At 47.4% G+C, this 12,908-nt stretch overlaps 1 protein-coding gene across 6 annotated transcripts in view; it reads left to right on the forward strand.

The window, feature by feature from the left end:
* The window catches only part of SAMD4A (sterile alpha motif domain containing 4A), a 218,617-nt gene that overhangs the window by 181,785 nt on the left and 23,924 nt on the right, over nt 1-12,908 (forward strand). For all 6 annotated transcript variants that reach the window (XM_047861393.1, XM_047861395.1, XM_047861394.1 and 3 more), the window contains 3 exons: nt 4,698-5,031; nt 7,515-7,600; nt 12,355-12,473. In XM_047861393.1, the coding sequence (XP_047717349.1) occupies nt 4,698-5,031; nt 7,515-7,600; nt 12,355-12,473 (539 nt within the window). The remainder of the gene's footprint in view (nt 1-4,697; nt 5,032-7,514; nt 7,601-12,354; nt 12,474-12,908) is intronic.

Genomic DNA, 12,908 nt, shown 5'->3' on the forward strand with positions numbered 1-12,908 from the left:
ACACCCAGGCAGAAAAGGCAAATTAGTGGCCAGAAGAACAAGGCTAGAGTCCACAAAGCCTTGAAAGACTCATCTGTGGGTCATCTGTGCATAATGGCAGTTGACTCCTCCAGAAGTGTGTGCCAAGTGGAAGAGCTGAGGACAGACCCCAAGAAGCACCATCCAGAAGATATGGAGGGACTGAACAGTGACAGGCTGAGCCCACCCAGGGGGTCAGAGAAGCATTTGAAGGAGCAAATCCCATCAGGTGCTGTGGATGTGTCCCCTACAGTGAGGACTGAACACTGCCCCCTGGAACTGGCTGCCAGCAGGTCACTGGTGGCCATGATGAGAAGGGATACAAGGAGAAAGGAGGGATAGAAGCAGAAACTCAGGAACCCAGAAGTGTGAATGGGTGTTGAGGCCACGGGGTAAGGAAGTACAGACTTCTCAAGATGTTTGGTGGAAAAGAAAAAGGAAAGATTAGAATGTTGCTGGGGCAAACTTTTCAACATTGATCTTTAATAACGAAAATGTTTCACATGCTTTTATTCACTGTCCTTTTTCAACTAATTCCCAAACTATGAAGCTAAACTATTCCCTGGGAACCTGGCACAGAGAAAGGACACACACACACACACACACACACAATGTTTCCACAGCTCCCTGTCCTGGCTGCATGCTCACACTGTATGGGCCCCAGAAACTGTAAGCATCTCAGGGCAAGGATTCTATTGTATTTGTTTCTAGGTCCCTGATGCTTCACAGTGCTTAGCTCCTGGTTGGGCCCAGCTGGAGTGTGGTGAATGAAAGGTGGCAGGGGAGTAGATTTAAGTAGGTGCAGGAGTGCTGTCTACTGTGCAAGAGGTCCAGGTCTGCTCACACTGGGGGAAGGATGGGACCATGGTCAGTGTGTAAGTGTTGAGACACTGGCTGCCCACGTTCTGCCTTCCAGACGATTTGCCCCTTGCTGCTGTCACATGCCCTGAGAAAGGTTTCAAACCAGTCTTCCTCTAAGACCTAAGAAAGCCAGATGAGGGGTTGGCAAGTAGCTTCCTGTCCTGTGCATGGGCCCTGAGCTGTGCCACCAGAGCTGACTGCTGGCATTGGTGGGCCAGCCTTCGTGGAGGCCTCTGCCTCGAGCTCCCTCTGCCATGAGCTCCTCGGCTAGGCACATTAGCGAATGGACAGCTTCATTTTGCCTCTTTGTGTTTATAATGTAGGAGTATATTTATGGTCTGAAGGATCAGTAGAGACTTGGGTTGGTTCCCTATTTTTGTCAACATGGAGAATTAATTCCCACAGCTAGTTGGAGAACACTGGATTGGGTCCCACTTGGGCCATTTTCTAGCTTCCTTCTCAACTTGGGCACTCAGTGTTGAGTTCTAGAATTGATTTCTGAAGAGTCAGATATGTAACCCTACAAAGGCTGGCATAAGGGGCATTGTTAACTTGTTAGCCGAGTGTTTTCTTTGAGACAGTGGCTTCAAGTCTATGGGGGAAGACAAAACAAAAAAAACTCTGCATGATTCCTGATAAGTTATATTTGACAGAAAGTGTCCATCATTATTCATTAGGTTTATGGCTTCCTTTTTGGTGTGGTTGTCTCCAGTGGAGTAAGGTAAGATTTGAACTTGGGGCAAGTGTATGTTTCCTGTTCCAAAGAGTTCAGCTATTAGCATAATCAAAATCCCCTTCCTCCATCACTGAGTAACTACAGAAGCCTTTTTGCATGTGACAAGAGCCAAGTGAGGGTTGTTTGGTGGCAGTTGACACAATGTCATGAGCATGCATTTGCTCACCTCTGTGTTAGCTGTCACGTGGGATGGCATGGCAGGGATGCATGTGATCTCCCAAATAGGCCAGCCAGCTCTGCCTACTCAGCTCCCACTCAGTGAGGAAGCTTCATCCCTTCTCTCTCCTTCTGCTTCCCCCCTCCCCCACCCCAGTCAGGGGCTGGACAGGATCAGGAGCCGCCACATCCCAGGTGCCAGTTAGGCAGTTGGCAGGAAGTGAAGGACCTAGAGGCAGGGATTCCCCCCACCCCAGTTGGCACATTGTTGGATCAGGAAAGGCCATAGGTGCTCTCCTGGCATGGGTCAGCTAGCTTGCCTCATATGCCCTGCCCTGATAGATCACCAAGTCCAAAATCGAGTGGCCAGTCACGTGACTCCATCTAGACTCTGGAAAAGACTGGTCCAGTCTGGGCAGCAGGAAAACTGGGAATGACTCCTGCCTCAGGTTTGCTGGCATAGGCAGCAAGCTAGTCTTCCCTACGCCATGTCTGCCAGGTTTAGAAGGAAGGCCGTAGACTCTCAAGCTCTCCTCTTTAAAAGAAAAATGGACGCTCTCCTCTAAAACAGGCCGGACAGTGGCCCTGGCCAGGACTGAAACAATTCTGATGGCTACTTAGCATTTCACTTTACTCAATGATCCTGGGTGCCAACTAGGCTAAGTTTCTGCTTCCAACCTCCGAGCAAAGCAGGTTCCCGCCAATGGTGGGGCTGGGCTATTGGTGTTTTGCTGCCCTGAACTGAAACGTGCCTATTCAAGGCTGCCGTCCTCCAGTTTCCTTTTTCTAATCAATTGATAGGAAGTCCAATGTGCTATCAATTGATCGGAAAGTCTGGGTGTAGAGGTGATCGTGTTCCATGGGCTTGTGTTCCTGGACACCATCAAGCAGTTTTTCTCAGAGGAACCCAGGAATGGACTGGTACTCATGCTTCAGGCTTTTGAAATGATGTCTTTGCCATTCTGTGCTCTGAGGAGAGTAAATACTTCATTAGTAATCAGGGCCTTGATTGTCAGTGTCCTTCCTGGGTCCCAAGGAGAGGTCTGTTGCAAAAGCACTTGGGCAGCACTGGGGCAGAGGGCCGGACTGCTCTCCATGCCAAAAATGATTCCCAGGCCCTGACACCCAGCCACAAGCGTCAGAGCCTGTCCTGTGCCTCTGTGAGGATCTGGCACGTAGATAAATGTCGACCAGAATCAGCACTCACTCTTTTTCCTAATAAATAACCACCAGTATATCAAACTGTATGTGCAGAAGGCCCCAATTTTATTATACAACATATAAAACCATTTATATTATGTACAATTTTAGTTGATCCTTAAACAACATGGGGCACTGACTCCTCCCCTGGGCAGCTGAAAATCCATGTGTAACTTCTGACTCCCCAAAAACTGAACTACTAATAGCCTACTGTTGACTGGAAGCCTTACTGAAGATATATTTTACTCTATATGTTATATTCTGTATTCCTATAATAAAGTCAGCTACAGAATAGAAAATGCTAAGAGAATCATCAGTAAATTCTCAACACTGTACTGTATTTATCGCAAAAATCCGCATGTAAGTGGACACACACAGTTCAAACTCATGTTGTTCAAGAGTCAACTGTATTGTATACACATATATTGTACATATTTCTCTCCAGAATGAAACTTCAACAACATGTCACTCCCTTGCTCAAAACTTCCCCTGATGTCTCTTCTCATTTAGAAAAACTCCCAGCTTCCTTGCCTCCATGCTCAGGCCCCAGTAGAAACCTCATTCCCCACCCTCTCCTCTCCCCATCCTGTTCTACCTCCTTGCTATTCCTCACACACCCTGGCATGCCCCCACCTCAGAGTCTCTGCCTTCACCATGCCCTCTGCATGGGGCACGCTTTCCCAGGGTCCTCATGCCCACATTCATTTGGGTTCCCAGTCCAACATCACCCCCTCAGACAGCCTCCCTTCACAGCCACCCTGGCCTGCACCCTAGCGCAGTATGTTCATCTCAGGGTGGGTTGTAAACTCCCCAAGGGAACCACAAAGATTCTTCCCCCCATAACCTCTTGCCTAGGACAGTGCCCAGTTCATCACAGCACTCAACACATACCTATTAACAAAGAAGCACATGACATGGGAACCTGATCCTGACCTGCAGCTTTACAGATATTAACATCCTCACAACCACCCATTGAGGCAGATGTTATCTTTATTTTATACACAGGAATAGGCACAGGGAGGTTAAGTTGTTTACCCAAGGTCATACAGTAGTGTCAGAATTTGAACCCCAGCATCTGTCCTAGAGTCTGTATTCTTTGAAGTTTTACTTGTTTTGAGAGAGAGGGAGAGAGAGAATCCCTAGCAGTCTCTGCACCGTTAGGGCAGAGCCCAAGGTGGGGCTCGATCATGAAACACCGTGAGATCATGATCTGAGTGAGATCGGACACTTAACAGACTGAGCCATCCAGGCACCCTCCTAGAGTCTGTATTCTTAACCACTGCCCTGTGGTGCCTGTGCCGTGGGCTGAGGGTGTGAACGAGCAGGTCCCTTCATCCTACACAGGACAGGAAGTTACCACATGACCCAGCTTTATTATACAGCTTCTAAAGTGTGTGCATGTAAAATATATAAATGCTTTTTATAGAAACTCACTGAGGAAGCCAGGGAAGGAAATGTACAAAATCGTTTTAGTGATCACCTCTAGATGGTGGGATTTTCAGGTGATGTATATTTTCCTCACTATGCATATCTGTATTTTGCCAAGTTTTCTACCGGGCTAATAATAGAATGATAACATGGCTGCATTTCCGAAGACTGTTGGGATGAAGGGGCCAGCAGCTGTGAGTCCCGCCTGGGAATAGCTCCGGGCAGGGGGAGGGAGACGTCAAGGTGGGCCACCCCCAGTGCTGACCCTAACCAAAGTCTTCTCCCTCTGACCGTCCAGGACATCATCGAAGGGGGCAACCTGCGCATCCCGCTCCAGGAGCTGCACCAGATGATCCTGACTCCCATCAAGGCCTACAGCTCCCCAAGCACCACCCCCGAGGCTTGCCGCCGGGAGCCCCAGGCCCCCCACCCGCCCTCACTGATGGGCCCTGAGGGCCAGACCCCTGACTGCAAAGACAGTGCCGCAGCCACTGGTGCCACAGCCACCGCCTCCGCTGGGGCCAGCGGTGGGCTCCAGCCACACCAGCTGAGTAGCTGTGATGGGGAGCTGGCCGTCGCCCCCCTGCCGGAGGGGGATCTCCCTGGGCAGTTCACACGTGTCATGGGGAAAGGTAGAGCCTGATTCTCCCACCTCCGCCATTGTTCTCTCAACACCACTAATCAGAGCTCCTGGTTCCTGAGGAGCTTCCCCAGGGTGCTGGATAAACCTGTCAGGGTAGATGCCATTAGCCCATTTACAGATGAGGAGAGTGAGGCTCAAAGGTTGTCATTTGGAACTGAACTCCAATCTCTGACCCCCAGAGGCCTCTTCCTTAACCCTGTCTCCTTTTCTCTTCCACTCCCTCAAAGCTGGACTAGCAGAGTGAGTGCTCATTGGGCCTCTGGGCCTGCGGGCGGAAGGAAGTCAGCCCTTCCCTTAATACAGACTACTCTTTGAAGGCACCATAGCCATGCTGTGTGCCTGTCTGGAGGGCAGACTGAATTCTCATGTGATTCTTTGGGTAGGAGCACTCTTTCTACCTCCCCCATGTGTGGCACAGTGACTACGTGATTATCTTTGAAAGGTCCAGTGCTAGAATAATTTGCGCTTACACGGGGTGTCCCACAAGAAAGTGTGATTATTTTAAAAATGCAATGAATGCCAGTACTTTTCCTTTGGGAAGAAGAAACAATTTTTTCTTCTTTATTGTCCAATATTTCAGATCATTTTATTTTATTTAAAAAAAAATTTTTTTTAACACTTATTTATTTTTGAGACAGAGAGAGAGCATGAACAGGGGAGGGTCAGAGAAAGAGGGAGACACGGAATCTGAAACAGGCTCCAGGCTCTGAGCTGTCAGCACAGAGCCCGATGCGGGGCTCGAACCCACGGACCGTGAGATCATGACCTGAGCCGAAGTCGGACGCTTAACCGACTGAGCCACCCAGGCGCCCCCAGATCATTTTAAAAAAACCAAGTTTTTACCAAAAGAAATGGACACCTGAGTCTTAGAGGTGCAGTGCGAAACTTCCCATGTGCCCACATCCTAAAAAAAAAAAAAAAGACTTACCTCCATAGGAATCTGGTTCAGAGGAGACTTGTATCATCCCTTTGAGCTGAGATGGCCAGGGTGGGTCCCTGGTCTCCTCCCACTCACCTCCTAGCTCTCTCTACCTCCCAACCTCCCACTCCTGATGGGGGCTCTTCACAGTGTGGGATTAGAACAGATGACCCCCTGGGTAAAGATACATGTGGGAGTGGATACCTGAGCGTAACCCCTGGTGGGCTCGGAGACCCGAACTTCTCTGGCATGGCTACTTGTTACAGTTTAGCTACTTTCAAATAAATTATAAATCCATGCTCAACATAAAAAATCAAAACTAAACAAAATGATGGAAAGTGAAAAATAACCTGTCCCCCAAGCCCTGCCATCTTCCTCTGCAGAGGTGACTGCTATAAACAGGTTTAGAATATCCCTTCAGGAACTTTGTACTAATCGTATACAAGCACATGAGAATCCTTTTCACACACAAACAGGTGTTGTTTATACATTTTTCTGCAGCTAGTTTTTCCTACGTTATATACTTTTAATATTTCTATTCATACAATATCACCACCCTATTCTTTTTTAAACGTTGCATACTGTTCCGCTGTATGCAAAAAGTATAATTTAACAGGACCCCAGTTAATGGACACTGAGGTGGTTTTCAAGTTTTTGTTATTACAAACAATGCTGTACTGAAAATCTATGTGCAAAGACATGATATAAGTGGGATTCTGTGACACACGGTTATTCAGGATTAGGAAGAGAAAGGAATCATTAGGCCCAGGTTTCAGGCTTGGTCTACTTGAGTGCAAGGCATTTTCACTTCTGACATCTTTTGTCCAACCACCTCTACCGCAGCCTTCTAAACACCCCCATCAAAATCAGAGCATCACCGCCTCTAGGATGAGATTAGAATGGGCTATGATATCGGGGTCATGAGAATCCCAGTGGGGGTGTGCACTCTCCTTGCTGACTGACTCTGCTCGGTCTTACTGCTTCAGTTTCTTGAGTGTGTAGGTGAACTTGTGTGTGTATAAAGGTGTGTTATCACTTTGAGAAAATAACCCTCCAATGAAGGAGTAGCGGGCTCCTGCCCATGTGTGTGCCCACACACCTCATGTCCTAAAAGATGTGCCAGACTCATTCCTCCAAATGAGGCGCACAGTTCATTCATCAAATTATGAAGACTGCTTTCTGAGAACGTTGATGGTCTTTGATGCCTTTGAACTCTCTTCTCCAAAGGAGCCTCTTTCAAAGATAGAGCTCAGGACACGGCTGAATTCTTCTCCCAGAGTGTCTCAGGCTGGATTGCAGAAGGCTTAATATAGAATGGTATGCCTGGAATTAAGCGAAGGGGCTTCTCAAAGCGAGGGCTCCTGTGGTGACCAAGCCTTTGACTTCAGTGGAATGAGGAGCCTCCTGGCCTTTTTTGTGAACCTTACGTAAAGCCACAGGCACACATACCTCTCAAAATATTGGTCCTGAAAGGAAATCAGAGACAGATCTCCGAGGTAAGAATGGGTATGCATGTTTCTAATTCATCTTTTCTATTTTTTTTTAATTCACAGTGTGCACACAGCTCTTGGTCTCCAGACCTGATGAGGAAAATATAAGTTCCTATTTACAGCTCATAGACAAGTGTCTAATTCATGAGGTGAGTAGTAATGGATTTCACAAAACTGTTTTTCTCATTGCTTAGAAATGGTTCTCAGAGTTTCTGTGATGTGATCACTTGGGTCTCCCAACAACTTGTTTTTGAAGGGTAGACAGGCATTAATCATAGCCTGGGCAGAACCCAGCTATGGTGGCTTCAAACCTAAGCACAGCGTGTATGTGACTTTGGTGTCGAGATTCATCTAGACTGAGCTCTGATGTAAGGGTGAATGCCTGAGAGAAACTTCTGGCTCTGGAAGAAGCCCTGAGTGACCGAGCCTGAGGTGGTTAACATTCAACCCTGCCACCTAGTTTTGGCATTTTCAAGTCCTTTTAAAATTTTGTGTTGAAACATTTTGTCTTTTGGCTCAGGGAAAGTTGAGGGAGGGTGAGAGAGTGTGCAAAAAAAAAAAAAAAAAAATCATGTGTTTGTGTGTGGTCTGATTTGTGATTTTTATAGGAATTGTGTTGAGCCACATGTCCTTTTGAAGGAGGACTGAGGCCGGCTGGAGGTGTTCCCATTAGACTCAGTGCAAGTGCAATCTTCCTGATGGAGCAGACCGGGTCCTGGACACTGCTGGGCGGGAGCAGCCGCCTGCCCTGGCAGCTGCCCTGAGGCCCATGTGGGGACAGGGGATTGTGTCTCAGACCCAAGACTCCAGTAGCTTCTTGGGAGCACCCCCTCAAAGAGTCATAGACACAAGAGTCACAGTGTAGGCTTTGGAAAAACTTAGCACTGAGGTCTTTCTTTGGGACTTTAACGTTAGAATAAGGTGGCAAAGGCCCCCAAGTCTCCTCACCTTTGCCAGGTTAGCAGCCAGAGCCCCAGAAGTGCAGTGGGCCCCAGTGAAGGGAGACACCTGGCACAGAGGTCTGTCCCCCTTACCCACTGCCCCACTCACACTGCCCTCACCCTGCCAGCTGCCACACAGGCCCATCTGTCAAAAGCCAGTTCCCTGGGCCCCCACCCTTCTGCAGTCTGACTCCCCCCCGCCCGTCACATGCAGGTTATGGTCTCCTTCTGGGTTTCCTACCCAGCCACTGACCCACAGTGTCCCCTAAACTCTCCTTTTTGCTATTTCCTCTCTCAGCAGAGCAAATTCTTGTGTCCCTCTCCACAGTCCCCAATAAGGGGACTGATAAGGGGAGGATTTAAATTTATATAAAGGAACTAGAACCTTGCATCCTCTGCCATGCCCACACTCACACCAAACCTTCAGGATACTTGTAACCAAGTTACAAGTTACTTTCCATCTTGCCTCAAGTCTGCTGAGCCCGCAAGACAAAATAATGAGCCCTCCAGCTGCCTCCGTTGGACAGTGCACAAGCTTCCTAATTGGTCTCCACCAGCCCCAAAGCTGTGGCCTGATGCTTCTCACTTTCCTGCCACTGTGCATGCCCTCCTTGTGCAGCCTGGCTCTCTTTTCCATTTCCTTAGAATATTTAGAAAATGCCTAGTTTTTTTTTCTCCCTGCCTGCCCAAGTGATTAAATGCAAAGATGGCACCATGTGGACTCATCTGCTGGCAAGAGGCCTCGACTGCAGTAGAGGGACCTGTGGCTGGTGGGAGTCACAGGCAGAAAGGGGCTTATGCTATGTCTGCTCGCCTGAATTCATGTCCGGATGGAGAGGACTGTACTCTGCTTTGGAAGGGAAAATGCTGTGCAAGACCTTTTATTATTATTTTAGTTCAAGAAAGAGGAAACGTGTCTGAATAATTTTCCACAGGCTTGGGTTATTCCGTTGGGCAGAACACCTCCTCCCTGTGAGGCCCTGTCGAAGCACGCAGTCTCCATCCTGGCTGAGGTTTATACCTGGGCTCCACGAAACAGGACTCCCTTTCACAGCCCGAATGTGCTATTCCTTACCTGACTGGACAGGATGTTGACCCAACCTAGACACTTTCCTTCCTCCCAGGGACAAAGGGACCAACTCCCTAGAGTAACAGAGGGAGGACAGGAAAGTTCTGAATTTCATTTCTGAGACTACTTTGCTGCATTATAATCCCTGGCTTCTTGCCTCCTCACCATCTCCAGGAGGTTCTGCAGAGAGGAGTTCTTGCCCCTTTTATGAGCCTTTTTTTAATCCCGCCACAAAAGCTGTGGGGCACACCCTAGCCATCTTCTTCCATACAGACTCATTGGTTTGGCCCTGATCGTGACACAGGACTCGGAAGTGGCTGACTGGCTATGTCAGTCTATACTATGGAGGTTCCTTCCCCTCCAGTCCCTGAGGAAGCTGCTACCAGCCCAACCCAGAGCTGCCAGTGGAATGGCTGAGGCCATGTGTCAGCCATCCCAGTTGACAGTGGAGCTCCCATGATGGAGTGCTACTTTGCAGACACACACACACAGAGACCAGCTTCTGGAAATCGCTCATTGCCAGCCATGACCCAGCTCCTCTCTGTGCCTCCCAGCTGCAGCCTCCAGGACTGAGAAGTGGCCACCACACTCACTCAGCATGGCTAAGGCGCTTGATTCTATCTGCAACCTAGAACTAAATGAGCCTGATGCCCAGTGTTGAATGAATGAGCTGACTTCTCTGGGGCCGGGGGGTGGGATATAAATATTTCCACCTTCTTGGAAATGTCCTTGGAAGCACTTTGAATGCATGTCTATAAAGTAAGCCATTTCCTCCTTTGTCACTTGGAAACTCAGGCCAGCTGCCCTTCAGGCTGGCCCTAGACCAGCTCGGTATTACAGTTTTGACAACTTGAAATCATTTGTTGGGGGCTAAAGGTGATTGCTAAATACCATATGTGACAAACATTCATACACCACCACCAAAGGGCTGGTTTGCACAACCAAAAAAACCCTGGCTAGAGTATCTATGAGCAGCAGTTATTGAACCATTACTAACAGTCAGGTATGTTCTAAGTATTCTAATTGCATTTCATGTGTTGTCTCATTTAATCCTTACGTCTTTTTGAGGGAGATATTATTATCCACGGTTTTTAGAAGGAACCGAGTCTCAGGTAAAGGAACTCGCATAAGGGTATGCAGGGATTCAAACCCTGTCCGTATCCATCCAGAGCCTTCCTCCAACCAACTGGGCTGGACTCTCCTCCCCAAGTCATCTTGATCAGTGCACCTGCATCCTGTGTTCTCAAACTTTGGCAGAATAAGCCAGTCAAAAGGAGAATCTATCCATCCCTTTATTAGTCTAGCAGTGATGCTTGCCTTTCAAGTTTTCAGACATTCATGTATAGGTGGACAGTCACCAAGCATTACCAACAAATGAGAAGGGACCACAGAGTAGAACCATGCCCTTACCTTGTAACCATGAGACCATCCTACCATGTACCTTAAGCAGTGTCTGCACCTCTTTAATGAGGCATGGAATCTCTGGGTTGGGTAGACCTCCTTTAGTGGATATCCTTAAATGTGTCTGGCTAAGGTCATCCAGCAGGAAGGGGTTTGCAAGTCAATAATTTTTTCGCAATATAACTAACATCTTTTTGCTTTTTTGTTCACATAGCTCCCCTGTGTTTAGGTCCTTAAAGATTAAATGTCATCTGGAGAAAATTAAGCTGTCATTTTTTTTTCTCTGTTTAAGGAATCAGTTTCCTTTATGGAAAGTAGTCATATAGTCTGTTACTCTAAGTAATAGTTTATTGCTACTTAAAGGATTTTCTGTCTTATTGACAAAAGTACATGGGTATGTTATCTCCATCATTGTTACTGCTAATCAATCAAAGCTGATGGGTCTCCCACAGGGTGTGGGCCACCGTTCTAGTCTCCCGCCAGGGGATTTCTATATTGCACGTAGGGTCCTCAAACCATCTAGAATGCCAAATGTCCGTGTTCCATCTGCAGCAGAATTACCAGGGCACTTGTTGCAAACATCACCTGGACTCCTCTCCAGATCTCTTATATCAGGCTCTAGGTATGTGGGAAGGGGTCTAGGTCTTCTTGAGGGATTCTAATATAACACAGATTTGAGTGTCTTTGCCTTGGGGACTCATAACCCCTATAAAGTCTTTCCCTGGACTTCAGCATACACAAAAGAAGGCATAATACAGATGTCAGTGTGTTATGAAGCAGGCAAAACACCCCCTCAATGCCAATTTTACTAAAAAGGATTTGAGAAGGCATCAGATCTACCGATTTTCCTAAACTTTAGGCAAAATTTAGGTCAGGATTGGTACACTGGGGTTTTTGTAGGGCACAGGATCCTTTAACTGGAGATTTCTCAGCAAAGCCCCATGCCCTATAAAACCCCCAGTGCACCTATCCTGATGTATAGTATAGTATAGTATAGTATAGTATAACATAGCAGAGACCATTCTTCCATTTTCTGAAACCCTGAAGACCACTCCAGGGTGACCACACACCATCAAGCAGGTTGATTTTTGAAGTGGTTTAGCATTTCCATTGATTATGAACACATAGGGGGCCTGCAAAAGCCAGAGTATTCAACAGTCCATTTTGCAATTCATTCTTGGTTAATCTGTAGAGTCCAGAGTAGAGTCAGGAGGAAGGGGAAAGTGAGTATGGATCTGCCAGAAATGCAACCAAAAACAAGGGTTGTCAAAAGCTTAATGCATGTACTTTACCAGGCACCTCCAATGACAAATAACTTGAATTGTTGGTACAGGTGGCTCCCAAGTGAAACTGACTGCCATTTGGATCAAGTAGGGAGCAGGTGAAGAAAAGGCAACTGCCAGAGACTCCAATGTTCCCCCTATTAATTGCATGTTTCTCCCTCTAATGCCAGGCTGCGCCACCCATTAAAAAGTCCTGTTTGTTTTTGCAGGCATTTACAGAGACTCAGAAAAAAAGATTGTTGTCATGGAAACAGCAGGTGCAGAAGCTCTTTCGTTCTTTCCCTCGGAAAACCCTTCTAGACATATCAGGATATCGACAGCAAAGAAAGTATGTTGGGATTTTGTTCTTCTTAATGCACGGTGGTTCCCTGGTGTTTCACTGCCTGCCTGGGTTCCTGGGCAGGACTATGGCAGGCATCATCATTCCTTGTCCACAAGGATGCCCTGTGGGGAACTGGAGATCCCTTAAACAGATGGGGTTGGGAAAAGGCTATGGAGAGAAAGCATGCCCAGAAAAAGAACTGAACATGATCTTTTGTAACTCAGTTTACATGATCAAAATGACGGTATTAGTCCAGAGGGGATGGGTATGATTTAATGAATGCCCACAAAACAACTGGTGGTTGATCCACAAGAGGGGGCCCTGAAAGGACAAAAATGGGTTCTATTAGCACCTTACAAGGTAATGTCATTTTTTCTTCCTTCTAGCTGCAGACTAGCTAATTATAGTTGGTGGCAGGGTGAAGAGCCCAGTGCTGGTCTA

The sequence above is a fragment of the Prionailurus viverrinus genome, chromosome B3 (genome assembly GCF_022837055.1).
Source record: "Prionailurus viverrinus isolate Anna chromosome B3, UM_Priviv_1.0, whole genome shotgun sequence".
In the NCBI taxonomy this organism is placed as follows: Eukaryota; Metazoa; Chordata; class Mammalia; order Carnivora; family Felidae; genus Prionailurus; species Prionailurus viverrinus.